Source organism: Channa argus, chromosome 18 (assembly GCF_033026475.1).
Source record: "Channa argus isolate prfri chromosome 18, Channa argus male v1.0, whole genome shotgun sequence".
Lineage (NCBI taxonomy): Eukaryota > Metazoa > Chordata > Actinopteri > Anabantiformes > Channidae > Channa > Channa argus.
In genome coordinates, this window is record NC_090214.1 from 17,250,869 (window position 1) to 17,267,850 (window position 16,982).

General features: G+C 41.3%; 1 protein-coding gene across 1 annotated transcript; it reads left to right on the plus strand.

Annotated features, from left to right (window-relative positions):
- The first annotated feature begins 1,316 nt into the window (after positions 1–1,316).
- On the plus strand, positions 1,317–9,640 carry LOC137104177 (barH-like 1 homeobox protein). The gene is given in 6 exon segments (XM_067485075.1): positions 1,317–2,653; positions 5,044–5,266; positions 6,369–6,668; positions 9,228–9,365; positions 9,367–9,412; positions 9,414–9,640. Coding segments are annotated over 6 exon segments (1,272 nt in total). The 5' UTR covers positions 1,317–2,202; the 3' UTR covers positions 9,528–9,640.
- The last annotated feature ends 7,342 nt before the right edge of the window (positions 9,641–16,982 follow it).

The window sequence follows — 16,982 nt, forward strand, 5'->3', positions numbered from 1 at the left end:
AGCCTATGGACATGTAGCACTATGAGGATAAAGAGAAGGAGAAAAAAAAACCTGAGAGAAAGCATCAAACCACTGCTCCTTTTCATGCACCAGCAGAGGAGAAAGAAACAGCTAAGTCAGGGTGTGTGTGTGTGTCTGTGTCTGTGTCTGTGTCTGTGTGTGTGTTGCCTTATATCTGTGTTGTCCCCGCCTTATATGTGACAGCTTGCAGCCGTGATGGGACCCCATGGGAGCGGGGAGCGGATTCACTAACCTGCCGGTGTCTGAGACCGATGCGCGCCTCCAATCTGGTGGTCACATGGGGTGGAAAGGGAGGAGGGAGAGAGGGGGGTGTCGATGATGATGGGGAGGGGGTTAGTTAGATTATTAGGGGTTGTCTAGGCCGTCGCGCAGGGCAAACTGTTGTGCTGGATATGGCTAAAAGTGCACACAATGGTATTTCACGCATGTTAGGGTGAAAAGTGCGCACAATGCCACTTCATGCGCCTTGAAGTTTAGCGTCACGCTGCTCTGACTACTCCACACAACTACCAGACACTATTAGTTAATGTGCTTTAAATGACCGCTGTCCAGTAAAAAATATTGTTCGTGCTTGCAAATAAAATCTTCAAAATAGTCGTTTATCCTCAGTATTGTGTTATTTAAAAGCCACCATAAAATATTTTGAAATGTGGCTCTGATGCGACTGCTTGGGATTTTAAAAATGTAATTTAAATCTTTAAGTTGAACAAATGTTAAAACCAAATAAAGGAAACAAGTATTTAAAAAATGTAAATTAAATTGTAAGATTGTGCTTATTGGTGGCAATAATAAAAATAAAAAATGACAAACCTTCTAATAATAAAATAATAATAATTTGGGAGAGTTATGAATCGCGCAATATCAAAAATAATTATCTTAATCAAAATCTTAAATCTTAATCCAATGAATGAATAAAAATGAATAAAAAGAAAATTAATATCTTAAATGTTGACGAAAATCAGTGCATTGTAGAGGTGTAGAGAGGTGGGAACAAACTTCAGTCAAAGAAAGGGAGTCGAGGAGAAAAACACCGAGCCGCTCCACATAATAACCCCATTATAAGCCTCATCAATGATGTAATGAAAGCAAACAGTGTGAAAATTGCCTGTAAACAGTTGGATCTGAGTCTCCTGATGAATTCAGTGTCTCTTTTATCAAAGTGAGGATGAGCCAGAGAAGAGAGGGGAGGATGGGTGAGGCATGGGGGAGGAGGGAGGGGTGGGAGAGTGAGTGGGCGTGTAGGGAGGTCCACTTCCAGCTCCCCTCAGCCAATGAAGGCTTGTCACAGGGGACTCACGTGGATGAGGCGCTCTTAAAACCTAGCTCCTGACTTTTCCTCAAGTTTAATTTTTTGGGATTCCCTCCCACCCCCATCACATTTCGTTCTTTTACTTGCCAGTTGTGACTATTTAACCCAGTTTACCTCCGCTTTTTTTTTTTTTTTTTTTTTTGCTTCTGCAGCGCGCATCGCGTCGTCCCGTGTCTTCCGCTTCTTCGTTTTTAGACGCTTTCTTTCCCTCCGCTGCAGCTCTCGGACTCCCCCCTCTCTGTCTCCCTCTCCCTCTCTGTTTCGTGTTATTAGGGCTTTGTTGTTCTACTTTAAAGAATGCGAACAGTTTTCCTCTGTCGCCTGAACAGCTGAACATTTTCCGCCGGTCATCTCCCGAGTCTGACGCGCCTGTACCTGTCCATGGTGCTGAAACGCATTTCTGCTGAAGACACCGGTGAGCTGCTGCTCCCGCATTTTCAAACAGAGTCACTGTTCCTGCGTCTTTTTGTTCTCACCAACTGAGAAGATTTCAGCAGTAACCCTCATCTTTACGGCGACATTTCTTAACTCTAAACAGGAGTCAAGAAGAATCGATTGCGACTCCAGCGGCTGCATCGATTTCCGGAGGACTCATCTTTTTTACACTTGACAAAAGACAAGAAATCGGATGCTTGGACGATTGAACGTAACTCAGCCTGGAGATATTTTCTCACTAAAGAACCAATTGGGGAACTGGAAACAGTGGATGATTTATTTTCATTTGTAGCGTATCTGAAAACATTTTGTTGGTGCGGGGAGGGGGGTTCTTTCTCCTCTTCTGGATCAACTGAGACTTCAACACCCCCTCCCTCTCTAAAGTAAAACTTGGTCTGAATACCAAATGGTAGTTTGAGGAGGCCTCGATCAAGACAATGGAGGCGTCTGCCAACGGGTCCAGTTTTGGCATCGACTCGCTGCTGTCCCATAGGCCTGGAAGTCCGGTGTCCAAAGGGGACAGTCTGGTAGGGGAGTGCCGCTCGCCTCTGGAGTTCAGTCCGAGATCAGACGTGGAGAGCGGCTGCTCGTCGCCTCCGTCGCCGAGGAGGGAATGTGTGGAGGAGATGGCCCAGAGGCAAAGTATCGCTGTCGGTCTGCCGCCGCACCTCCAGCACGGGCAGATATCTGCGGGGTCCCAGCAGAGGACCGTGACCTCGTCGTTCCTAATCAGAGATATTCTCGCGGACTGTAAACCTCTGGCCGCCTGTGCCCCCTACTCCAGCAATGGACAGCCAACTCAGGAGGCGGGGAGGCTGGCCTCGAAAATAGCAGACGACTTTATGGAGAAAATCCACAGCAACTCATCGTCAGACAGTGAATATAAAGGTAAGAAGAGAAAACCACTTGTCTTTAGACATAGTGAAAGAGCTGCTCTGCCGAGGAGAGTAAACTGCTTTGGCCTTCTGGTGCCATACTTAGCCTAAAGCTCCTGTAGAAAAATATAAATTATTTGGAATTAGTTTTATTGCACCTGCAGCTGCTTCTTCTGCAGGTGTTTGACTTTTGAAAGCCTACATGTTTATTTGCTGCTCAGTTGCAGTGTGTTTTTTGATTAGTTTTTTGTTCCGTCTTATTGATTTGGACAAGCTTCATTAAATAATAATTCTATAATAAATTAATTACAATAAAATAGGAGTCAGAGAGGTCTGGAATAAAATATGAGGTGCAATCAGGAAATATAACACATTCCCTTTCGATGAAAATACTGAAACAATTAAAAACATAACTAGTATTTTTTCAAGGTAAGTGACGGTAAAAAAGAAAAGTCTAAAATGTATTTTACCAACTAAAATTGGTAATTTAAAAATGCTTTAGATGTGTGCAAATTAATTTTAAATATATAAAAATCCTCATTTACTGTGTAAAATTATATTGGATATTTCTTTCAAATAATTTAGAAAAATAAAAGACACAGCAACATCTGTGTTCTTTATAAATAAAATGAAAATACATTTAATTAGTAGCAGACCACCAGAAGCCATCAATATTTAAAATCTACACCATCATCTGCTGCTGTATCACTGTTGTGGTTTATCCGTGCACTCAAACTTTCATCCACTTATTACAACTGAAAAATAACCGCTGCCTGCGTGTGTGCGTGGCGCGTTTCGACCTCCATATTAGCAGAATACCCAGAAAGCATCTGTTGGTGTCAGAGAAGCAAGAATAGCAGTGATGACAGGGTCGCCTCCAGATAAATGCCATCAAGGGCCTCTCTGTTTCCAATCATGTCAGCCATAACAGACATGTCACCATCACTGACAGTTTAATGAAGCACTGCAAAGACAAGCCCTGTGCAGCTACAAATACATAGTATATCAATATAATAATAATAACAATAATAATAACAACAATAATAATAATAATAATAATAATAATAATAATAATAATAATAATAATAATAATAATAATAATAATAATAATAATAATAATAACCATTATTATTATTATTATTTGTTTATACGGGTTTCTTCCTACTTCCCCAATCATCGATTTGCTCCACAAATTCTGTGCGTCTGCGTGCGTGTCCGCGCATCCACGTGTGCCACAGTAAGGATGGAGGTGCTCATGGCTGCGCTGAATGATGGAAGGAGCCGCGGGGCCCACAGAGCGCCCTGTACGGTAGCTTTGATTTCCACGAATCCGCCCGCTATAATATTTCAGGGATTTGATGCAATTTGTCCCCGGCGCTAATCAGATTTGTAACCGCGCAAGGCCGCCCGGCTCTTGATTTCCACTCATTTCCACGGTCCTGTGAAGTTTCTCCGGTCGCGGTTGAAAGGCTCGTCCTTCCCTTGTGGCTCAATTAGGCGGATTATTGTGCTTCTTGAGACGACTCAACTATTCAACTACCAAGATCTCTCGCCTCGCTCGCAACCCCCCCTCCCCTCTTTCTTCTTTTCAGAGAATTTACTAAGGAGTGTAGGCTCGCCCTGACATGACACCACGCAGGAGAAGAACAAAGAGTGCGAGTGAACTGACGGGGAAAAATATCACATTGAAAGAGCTTTTCATAACAATTTAGGACCAAATCAAATAGCTCCACATAGCCTATAGGCACTGTTTCCAACGGGCCATTGCTTCTCACATGCAGAAAAAGTCACTAAGTCCAGCATGAGGTTAAACCAGGCATGACTTTAAATATTTTGAAATAAGTCTGCCTATTTTAATGACCTAAAAAATCTTTTAAATAAACAGTCTACATTGGAAACTGTAGGTGATGAAATTATGTATTCAAAATATAACTTTCTCATTTTTTTGTGTCTTCCTTAAGCTTTATGATTTTTAATTTAAACCATTTTGAAATTAAAATGCAACATCAAATTAAGCGATATAGAATAGTATTAAGAGATGGGGAGGGTGGACATGTATTTTTACTGCTCTTAATATATGTATTTTAAATTTGATTAAATCAATCCGACCACAATCCACCTCTCAAGAAAACAAACAAACAAACAAACAAAAAACAAACAAAAAACAAACAAACAGATATCATAGTTATTTAAATGTTAGGATTTTATTCTGAATCAAACCCAGTTAACAGCTTTCCTGTGACAGAACTAGAAAATAAATCTGGGCTTCAAATGAGGAGCAGATTTATTTCTTTGCTTCAAGGGGGCTGCGCGTCCACACACAGTTGGATGTAGCCTTACATTACAAATCAGGCCCTGGTTCTGTTTTGAACTTTTGCTTATTGTCCTATTTCTGCCCTGTAGTGAAAGAGGAGGGGGACCGGGAGATCTCCAGCAGTAGAGACAGTCCGCAGGTCCGACTGAAGAAGCCCAGGAAGGCCCGGACGGCCTTCACAGACCACCAGCTGGCACAGCTGGAGCGGAGCTTCGAGCGGCAGAAGTACCTGAGCGTCCAGGACCGCATGGAGCTGGCAGCCTCCCTTAACCTCACTGACACGCAGGTCAAGACCTGGTACCAGAACCGGAGGTAAAGACAATGCTGCAGCTTCCTAAAAAAGAGGGAAATGATGGGACAGGAAGAGGAGGAGTTGGGGTGAGGGGAGGGGGGCTAATCTTGTTTGGGCGGTTGGCTCATTAATCCTATATGGACCCAGGGACGCCATGTTTTCCTTCCACCATCACTCCAGCAGGACTTTTTTTTTTAATCAACTGATTGTTAGGGGTTAGTTCGTTTGATGCATAAAAAATAAAAAGAGAGAACTTAAACCAATCTGGTATAAAAACATGTTACAACTGATTTTTAACAATTAGTCGATAAAAGTTTGATATTTCTTTTTGTGTATTTATGTGTTTCAGTTGTTCACAGAGCAGCTGAAACACATAAAGAAACAATTACTGACCGCAGATCACCAAACTGTCACTGAAGACCCCGTCATGGAGTATTTTTTATGTATTTCTTCATTTAGGTCTACCTTGATTGTATTTTAATGATTGTAATAATTGCTTTGCATTTAAACACATTTTCCATTTAAGCACATTTTTTTCCTTCTGTCTTAATGTTTCCAGATGGACGGCTGGGATTTTATTTCTTAAGCCTTCAGCATCTTTTATGCAACGGAGTTTTTGCATCACGCATGATAACCGTACAAATAGTTTGAAAACCGACATGTCAGCTTTCTAAAAATACAAACCATCTCCTTAACGTAAAAAAAAAAAAGATTTCTACAGTTTTCGGTTGAATTACTTTGAGTATTTATTTGTCTACAGCGACTATCAGGCAGCTAAATGACAGAAATAAATATAAAAACAACACTTTGGTCTATGAATAATGCATTGTTGCATGTGTGCATATCAATAATTCAAACAAACCACTATATCTACTCAATTATCTTTATTATGAATTATTCACCTGCTGGAGTGCATGCTGGCAAATCCTTGGGTGTGAATACAAGTGGCTGGCTGGAGATTTTGGTGATTTAAAAAAAAAATAAAAGGCTGACTTCTAATAAAAGTCCAGGTAAAAAGACAGGAATTATTTTGATGTGTCAAAATCAAACACACTTATTAATACTACATGCATTTATGCTACATCTGCTAAAGGCTAAAACAGGGTCTTTTTTCTCCTCCAGGACAAAGTGGAAGAGGCAAACTGCGGTAGGACTCGAGCTGCTGGCGGAGGCTGGAAACTACTCTGCCCTGCAGAGGATGTTTCCGTCCCCGTACTTCTACCCGCAGAGCCTGGTGTCCAATCTGGACCCCGGTGCGGCCCTTTACCTATATAGAGGCCCTTCGGCGCCACCACCGGCCCTACAGAGACCCCTGGTCCCACGGATCCTGCTTCACGGCCTGCAGGGAGGCAGCGAGCCGCCGCCTCCGCCGCCTCCTCTTCCCCCAATGTCCGGCGTGCTTCCTCGGCCAGCTCAGCAGCGGTGAGCTGGCTCCTGCAGATTTTTTTCCCCTTTCTTTTTTTTTCCTTCCTTTTTTTTTTTTTTTTTTGTACGCCCACCTTGGCAGCTTGAAACTCATTACCAGAAATAACAAAGACAAAAAGATAAAAACGTGATGAACAAGACACAAACTGCTCGGTGCAAAATGACCGATTTAGGCTGAACCCTGTGGATGGAGCTTTGTGACTGAAGGTCGAACTGTCTGTGTGGAAGGATTTATTTTGGACATGATCTTTATTTATACCTTATTTATTTTGTCAATATGAATTAAATCACCTAAGTTATGTATTTATTTGATCCCAGTTCAGTATTTTCAGTGTTTTTCCCAACAAGAGATACAGTTGTTGGTGGCACTTTGACCTAGAGTTCAATGTCAATTAGAGCTAATATTATTATTATTATTATTATTATTATGTAATGACAAACGAATCCATCCATGTAATTTGAAAATAATGTAGTTAGATCCAAATGAATTTTTTTCTTCTTTTGTAAATCTCATTTTCATTACACCGAACGAACACCATGATCAGCAGTCATGAAGCTGTATATAAGAATATTTTGCATTTTAATCGGAGGAGACTGCATTTTGAAGAAACGTTTTGTTTGTTTGTTTGATCTACAAGTGTGTCTTTTACAGACAACTGTGATCCAGTTTGTCATAATAGGCTAGATTAGCCATCAGAAACTATAACGAGTCAAGAATAAAATAAAAAACATAAAAAAAAATCTTATTTGTCTCAGAAATGACGGACTACCTGCCTGGACCCTCGTGTAGACAAAAAGAGGAGAGCTACGGAAGAAATAAATCTATACTATAAAGTCTTTTTCTTGTTCTTAGTTGAAGTTCTAGCGGAGTAAAAATGTCAATTTATTTAAAAAATACAGTTTTATCCCTGCAGATGGGGAATGGGGGGGAGGTAATCACTTCAGTGATTTTTTTTTTCAACAAACCCGATTAGAGTCGGGTCCACGTCCAGGTTTAACAGCCTGTTGATTTGCTATACTACATGTATTTGAAGAGACGTTGTGCATTCCTTCTGTTATAACCCTTAATTGTTATACTCTCCTTTTGGTGACAATGTATATTGCAGATATCAAACTTGTGGAGTGGTTCTCGTATATTTCCTGGATCGTTTTTTAAAAAAACAAAAAACAAAAACAAAAAAAAGTTTATTTCGTTCCTCTAGCTTCTCCAAACTCTCCCCCCATGAAGTGAAGTTTTTTTTTTTTTTTTTTTTTTTGTGAAATTCACAGCAGAACTTGGACAGAAAATCGGGGGTGGGGGGGATTTGATGTAAAAGAGAATTACTTTTATATATGTGGAAATAAAAGTCTTTCATTTAAATCACGTGGCTCTGTGAGTATGTGTGACACAGCAATGCCACAGGGCCTGTCAGGTGGAATCAGCTTTACTTTAAAACGGATTTCTCCACCTAAAACCTGCAACAAGTATTGATTTATTTTTAAGGCATGGCTACTGTTAAAGCCGCAGATCGTTCTACTTCATTCCATTTTTATATTATTTCGTCCATCTGCTGTGTGCCTAAGGCACAATAAGTCATTTCAGGGTTGTCTTTCTACAAACCGCAACAGAAAATTGTCTTTTATAAACAAACAAATATTTATTGATTTAAGTCCTTTCAACCCCAAAGTCAATAGAGGCAAATTTGGCGCTAAATGCAGAAATGCCCAATGCCCATCTGGTCCAATCAGGAACACGAAACCTTTCCACAGCAGATTAGATATAAAGATATCTATGTTTTTATTCTGGCCAGTTATAAACTACAAGTATTTTTATTTTTTTATTTTTTTCACTGTAAAGTGGTGTGAACACATGTCACTGTCAGTGAGCAAACACTGAGGAGATGGGGGGTGCAGCTTTAATTACACAACTCTTATAGGGAAGCAGCTCGAAAATAAACACAATTTTAGGGACACGCGGGTTTTTATTAGAGGAAAACGTGTCTGAATGAATTTGAAGATGTCGAACTACTTTCCCCTCCTCTGTTTGGTTTAGTGTGGTTGACTTAATTTGTTCAATGTTGAGATGAGTGTGTGTGAGGGAAGAAAAAAGTTAACGAGTGTCACCAGTGGAGCAAGTGCGTTACCATCCGTTTTCTTAACCTTTTCAGTAGAAGAGCGGAGACTTGCAGAAAGAACTTAACCACCACAAAAAAAAAAAAGTTTTAGTAAAATGTTCTTGTGAATATGTTGAACTTTATTAGGCTGCTTGTTAAATCATTTTACAAGTTCTATTTGTAACTTTTTTATGAATTAGTTTCACTGCATAGTAAAGAGCGCACGCGTTAAAAAAGTGCACTCAAAGATCAATTCCAGCCAAGCAGACGGGTGCGCTGCAGCCCCTGTCCACCTCCTCCCTCCTTCGCCTTTCCCATTTTCCTAAATTAACAGCAGCAACTCCAATTCGTTTTCCATAAACAATGCAGGGGATGAAATATTAATGTTATGTGCGCAATTGTTTAAGTGCCCTAAAATGATCCCATTTGGAAATTGATTGTTTCCATCCTTCTTTTCCTTGAGGGTGCTGGATGTGCGCTCCTCTGCCAAACGGCTCCAACAGCTGGTGACCGGGCTGGAGCTCGCTGCAGATCGGGGATCAGCGTGGGGACAGCTGGTCAGCGGCTCCACCACCCCTCCCTACCTCCCTCATACAAATTTCCCCCAAACACCAACCTCACTCTCCTCCCCCTCCAGGTCTGTGTGGACCCAAAGTTATCCGGCCGTGGCGCGTTGGGGGTTAAAGGAGTTCAGGCTGACGGACAAGACTTGGCGTGTAGGATGTTAACGATTAGACAAAAGACTTTAATAGGTTTTAATTGAAAGTCGATAATGGGTTTGATAGCCAGCTCCCCCTGCTGTCACCTACTGTACGCATGACACCTGTTATGTAGAACCACCACTTAGTGGCTGACCATGCCGTGAAATATCAGACTGACGGCCTGGTGACTGACGTGGGTATGATGCGTAAAGCTGCATTAAAAATAGAGTGGGTCGAGCTTTCGGGTTTTGACGACAGGGGAAGTGAAAAGGGAAAAAAAAAAAAAAAAAAAAAAAAAAAAAAACACTTCCCAATTTGACAAAAGATCATTATAGTCCCATCACGAGGATCCGTGACCGATTCAAATAACGACGACCGTTTTTATAAAAAGGGGGTTATTCTTGCAAAGTGCGTAGCTGATTATATAGGAAAAGCCCCCCTTGTGTCTTGTTGGATGACTCGGAGATATTTTTTTCTCTTTTCTTTTTGCATGTGAAAGACTGGTGGTAAATCCCCCGACTCTTACCGGGGATTGTCCCCGGCTCAGGGTTAATGAAGTGCGGATGGAGTCTCGTTGAGCTCCCGACAGACAAAAAAAAAAAAAGCTTAGACCCAGAGGATCAGTGGCTCGGCTTAATCCCACATACTCCCAATATTAATAATAATTCTAAAGAAAAGCTGAACAAAAAACTGCCATTTGATGAAATTAAGAGTGAATCAAAGAGTAATTTGCATTGTAGGCTGTGGCGTAAAAGTTCTTTCTTCCTTTTATTCTGTTCAGTGGACGAACGATGCAAATATGCAGCTTGTATTAAGATTGTTTTAATATACTGCCAGCGTTCTGTTTAAAAAAAAAATCCATGTGGGAGATGAAAAATAGATCAATTAAATTTGTTCAAGAAACACTTGGCCTATTTTTGCCGTTGTTTCTCCAACAATGGCTATGCACGAAAAGGACCAATTCTACAGTTTCATGCGTAAAAGGGATTTGTGCCTTTAGAGTGGCGGCTATATGGTGTTTATATCCCACATGTATGGAAGGAGTTTTGGAATACAATTGAAAGCCACAGCATCACCTTTAAAAAAAAAAAAGATTTGGCGCTTGATTTTCCAAACAAGCAAATTGGAGAAATATTCACATTTTCAAAGAGAATTAAGAAACACAAAATACACACGTGTTTATGTTTTAAGATGTGATCATGACGCTTCAGGCTTTGGTAAAAATGCAACTATGGTCTACACTTAGTAGTATTCTGATTACTTAAAGCAGAAGGAAATAAAAAAAAGGACAAATAGTACTGACCCTGGAAGAATCATAATTTTCCCTAAATATATTAGATTTTTCATTTATATTAGGGGCAAAAAAAAATAAAAAAAATTACCAAACTAATTTCCTGTGGTCCTGCTGAAAATAATGCAGAGAAAAAGAGAACAGAAAGGTTAGTGTTAAAAGAAGTCTAAGAAAGCAATGACAGAGACATTAAGAAAAATTAAGTGCATGATGTATGAGTATCAGCGAGTGTAAAGGGGGAGAGTGTGAAAGAGTGAGAGCAGCAGTCTCCCGGTTAGAGATCCGCTCCTTGCCTGGAGGTACGGGGGGCTGCGAGGTGGAATGAAAGCCTTGCGTGGAGTGGAGGGGAGATAACCCCACTAATCATTTCCCCAATATGACTACAAACTTCGGTCAGGGGCGCAGGGATTGACATCCCAATCTCAGCAAATAATGAAAGCTTTCCTCTCGGATCAGAAGGAGGGTTAGGAAGGAAGACAGACAAGGCGAGTGAGAACTGGGGACAGGAGGGGAAGAAAAGAGGTGGGGCTGCTGCTTCACAGCCACACACACGCCACATATCTGAAACCTCCCACTCGTTCCTTTCTACTGGACTACAGTGGACAATGGACATCCCATTCCACAGGATGATTCAACTTTATGACACAAACTCAGATCCCCTAAAAGACACCAAAAACCAGTGTCAGCAAAATTCTCAAATAATGCAAGTACCTTTTCTGAGAACCTAACTAAGAAACCAAGATTTGTTAAAATTCTACAGTTTTTCAGTAGATTTTTCTGGATGCAAATGTATTCATTCATAGCCAAGCTCAGTGTTCACGATAACATGTCAGCTGACTAATGCTGCATTCAAGCATTGTTGGCAGTTGTGAAAAGATGGTTGCCTCAAACTGCTGGCCGTCTAACAAGGCAATCAAAATCAAACCAATGTATTTCAGTGTTGTAGTCAGAATTCCGAAGTCCAAACACAGCCCCAAAACACTATTTAACAGTTCAACAAGTAAACACAGAACCTGCCATCAGCCATTTTCTGCAATTTCAACCACTGTAGACAGCACAAGTAGGTAACATTATTGCCTGTACATATAGTTGTTGAGTTGCTTTTTGTCAGAAATGCGAGAAATACATTTTAAAAATATATTTTTAAAGCACTCAATCAAATGTTTTATCAAACTGAGCAGGAGATTGCTGCTAAGGTTTTCAGGAGCGGTGTATACAGTAACAGAAGGTTTCAACATGGTGTTCAGGAGTGTATTATGTGTAAGAGTAAAACAAAATCCCAAAGAAAAACTAAAACAACGAAAAACCCACATCCAGTCATTCTTTTTCTAAAAAATGAATCTGTTGATTTTTTTTTTTTTTCTCCTAGTGAGTGATGAAAGCTGTGTAGCTCACAGCAGGGGGTCCATGTAAGCCGCATTGCTATCAGATGACACAGAGATTATTCAATCAATACCTTGTTGCGTTATGGTAGGCTTCGCCGCCTGCCACACTGCACTCTCAGGCACAAGACATGGCAAAAAAAAAAAAAAAAAAAAAACACACCCCGAGGCCCTGACCCCCACTGGCCAACCAACCAGACCTGGAAATGCCTCTGGGAACAAACAACAAACTGAGGCAATGACTAAATCTTACATGACTTTCAGACTAGGACATTCAAGAAAATGGCAAAGCCAGTCATAGATCCCTTTCTTTCAGAATATAATGCAATGTTACTCATCTATAGTAGAGACAATGTGATAAATTCAACAAGAGCAAAACAAGATCACTGCACAGACTGTAAAATAACCCTTCTTTGTGAAAACTGCTGTACAGATGGGAGTGGGCTTGACTGCAATCTTGAGATTCACAATGATGATAAATGCATCTGACAGGCAATGGGAGGTATTTCTCTACTTCATCTTAATTGGCAATTTTATGATTTTCTTAATTCTGTAAACTAAAAAAAAAAAAATACATGGCCCTAAATCGGTGGAAAGAATTTAATCACACGGGCAGTTAAACCATTTAAAATACATTTTATTCCCATTACATGTCGAAAGTCAAAACTCTCATGGAGCTGCCTGAAAAGCAGATTTTTCACTTACTATACGCCCTTTTTAAACCAGTATGAATTCACTATTTATAAGTGATCCCTGCATACAATGTATACATGAGGAACAGTGGCCATGATGTAGGCTCGTTTGAAAGTGGGCTAAATTAGAGAGAACAGGCAGTTTCTTGGTCACCCTAGTAGACCCTTGGGGTCATTGACCAGGGCCACAGGAGGGCCTCACACCTCATAAACATAAAGGGAGGAGAGGCCATCAATAAATGATGAGGAGTGGTATACATGTATTTTTAACGGTGCTTCTGTGTGATGTCTGGCAGCTCTCTCACTCTCGGTCTCCTGGTAGAGGGCAGAGAGCAGAGCACGACCACGCATTTCTGAATTAGGTCTTCCTCCCTTGCTCTCTTCGTCTCTGTGTGCTGGTTGGGGTAAGGAAGGGGAGGTGGCTGGATTGGGAGAAAGACAGTTGGTTTGTAAAAAAAAAAAAAAAAAGGTGCAGATGTCTAACAGGTTCCTACTATTGCCAGCAGGGTAACAGGTTTTTTTTTTGTGTGCGTTTGTGTTAGAGAGCATTGCTAAAAAGTGAGATGTACTTTGAATTTGGAATATGAATTGCAAACACAAACATAATTTAGACAAAGCTTAGTAAACGAAAGCACAATACAATTATATGGTCATATGTCTGATAGTCATGACATGCAAACCCTACTTGGTGTTACAAAAGTTAATCAGGGAGGTGGAGAATTAAATGAATAATATACCGGCATTCATTGTAACTACAGTTTTATTAGAAGACTAAACATGTAAACTAGTAGCTGCCAAAGTCAACCAAACATAGCATAAACTTTTCATTTTCCTTTTATTATTGGGTTACATTGTGCATTCTGGTCTCAGCACTGGATAAATTATGGGAAAGTTACAGAAATGCCAAGGGACAGCAACACTGCACTGTAGCAGGAAGGAAGTGATTGATGTTGCTTGTAGCCTACAGGGGAGCAAGCAAGCACATGACAATCGATTCAATCAGAGATGGCAGGCAGGAATAGCAACGCAGCCCCAGTTTGATTTGCATGTACAAGATTTCACGGAGTTATTGTCATTATCAAAGAAGAGGCAGGTGTTAGACTGATATTCACATGCTTGTGCAAGGCTCTACCCTATTGACACAGCAAAGTCATCAGTGTTAGTTTACTCTCAATGTGCTCTCAATGAACAAAATGTCCCCTTTTTGTAGGAATTCAATCAATAAATAAAGTACATTTGACAAGAAAAAAAAAACATTTGCTAAAGAATTATAAAATAGACAAAGAAATTGTTATAAAATGCTTAAATTCTTCAAAGGTTCCAAGGTGATAAAAATAAATTGTCAGACCAACAATATCAAATCAACAAATTTCCAAATAAAATGTACAAAAAATAAAAACATAAATAAGAAAAAGAGCCAGTCATCACAGAAGCTGACTATCTGGCATTTATACATGCTTGATAAAGAATTTAATAAATCCCCACATATATGCACGAGCAAGAAAATTATACAGTTTTGTTTTTATATATATTGAATTTGTTTGTCCATACACAGTATTTATCTTTACCTGCTTTTTTACACAGTATCAGATGTGTTCATATTGGGGCTAAAGCTGTTGGACAATCAGTCAAGTGTGAAGGGGTTGGGAACCTAAAGGGGGTCCAAAAAGCACTTAATTGGACAAGTGAGGCCGGTGGCAGTAAGCCTGACTTTGGGAAGAGCATCTACCTAAGTGACCACTCCTTGACATACCATTTGCCTCTGAGGACCCCCAGAGCTGGCCGAGCAGCTGCCCGGCAGAGCCATAACTCCAGGCCAAGACGAAGACCTCAGGCTAACAAGCCAGTAAAGACTGGTGGAGTGTTTGAGGGAAAGACAGCAGGAGACTGGTAAAGCAAAAGTAGGAATAGACCAAGAAGTCAAGAGAAAACACAGATGTGCTAAGACACTTTTCTGCTTGCAGAAACTTTATTCTCTAACACGCACAGAAGCTGGAGATCTCACACTGCTGAGAGGATGGCTTTAATCGCAAAAGAAGCGGTGTGGTTTCCCTGCCTTGCTCCGGATCCTAATGCTCATTTCATCATCAGACAAACTGACACCGATATATTTACATGGAGCAGGAACAGCAGAGGAATTTGGAGGCATGTTGCCTGGGAGATCAGAGGCCTGGTTTATAGAGTGGAGGCAGCACAAACAAACAGCAGCAAAGGCCCCTGGCTCTGCACGCACGCACACACACACACACACACACACACACACACAGATACCCACACCTATATACACCTGAGTGGAGGAAAACACACTCTCCAAGGTTTGAAGTTTGCAGTGGCAAGCCGAATAAAGTGTGTGAAGCGTGATGCCAGGTAGGAGAGAAACCCAGCTTCAAACAGTTATCAATACAATTGGCTGTGCCAGGCGCAGCAGTTTAACCTCTTTAGCGCGCCGGGTGTCTGCTAACTGGATGTGACGCTTTCTCTGGAAGGCGCCTTCTGTGGTGTCGTCTTCACACGCAGTCACAGGGGCCTGATGGGTACTGAGAGTCCCAGATTAACTGCAGCGCCGTGTCCCTTTGACAGTCCCCAAACTCAACCACAATAACACCCCAAGAAAACACAACAAATTCTCCCACTTGCCAGAGAATAATAATAATAAAAAAAAAAAAAAAAAAAAAAAAAAAGACAACGCAGGTTGTGATGTGCAATGGAAATTTGCAAAACAGTAAATAGTGATTCAAGTGCTTCTCACAACAGATGTCTTAAGTTAGCCTGTTTATGAGAATCAACTTTTCCTGACTGCTCTCACAGCACTTTTTCCTAAGAATATCAACATCCTCTTACACACAGCAAAGGACAAACACTATGAGCCATACAGAATAATTCTAACATATTTGTAAACATTGACACAAGTACAAAGACAAACAGGCTCTCTATAAAAATCCACCACATCAAACATTTTCCTACACAGCACTGCAGCGTGATTTATAATCTGCAACATACTGCTTGCTGTTTTTTTTCATGCATTTAGCGCCGGTGTAATTACCAATAAACATAGTTTTAACAAATTTAAAAGCTGAGAGGAAATCATGTCTAATCACATGCCCACTGGTCAAACACCGTTATCTAGTGGCATTAATGTATGTCACATATCCTGAGGCGTGAAGAGGAGGAAGCAGGAATGCAATAAATTCATTAGGGGAAGCTTCCAGTTTTGCCAAGACGAAGGGCTCCGAGGAAAAGGGCAGGAGGTGCAGCCTGCCAAGAATGTGGTGGAGGCATTAGGGACTGCAGCTGGTGTGCAGTCGGGCTGGCTGGGCGCGGCAGCAGCTCCTGCACCCCTTGATCCTGCGCAGAGGCAGGTCTCAGCAGACCCTGCGAATGCCAAGACACCAACATCCAAACCTGGAAGCGTCAGCCTCCACATGGACACATCATAACAGAAAAAAAAAAAGCACAGAGAGCACATGCGTTTGCGGTATGTACTGTATATGCATGCAGGCACACAAACATGTCCTCCCTGCTTTGAGCACAGTGGAACACACTCCCCCACAAAAACAAACACACACACGCCCCTGACAGGCCGTACACAGATGTTCCAGTTATAACTATGACGATGTCAGCACACACTGCTGCCTAACTCTCATTCTAAGTCATAATGAACTAGAGGCACTGAGCCTCTATCTCCTCCTCTGGGCTTCTCCCTGACAATTTGTAGACTGCTTCTGGCTCCAGGTTGCATTCTGACCCCGAGGAGGAAAGAGAGGAGAAGTGGGAGAAATGGATAAAAGGATCAGATAATATCAGTGGCTGATAAGGATAGTGGAGAGGTGTCACTCTGTACCTGGGCTCGCTGTTTTACCGTTGCATCAGAGGGTGACCCAGTGGAGCTGCTGTCCCCTTCAATTAGGCCTGGGAGAGGATTAGCCCCAAAGGGCAGCAGGGGGAGAAGTAGCGTAATTGGCCCGGAAAACGGCATATTAAAGAAAGGATGAGATGACTCATCAGTGGAAGGAAAGTTAAGGAGTCAACAGGGGGTGGACAAGATAGACTGGCTGATATAAGGAGTCAGACAGAGAGTTTGGTGAGGAAGCAGACACACACATATACAATACAGAGGAGGAACTACAGATCAGCGGCATCATGTTCTGCTAA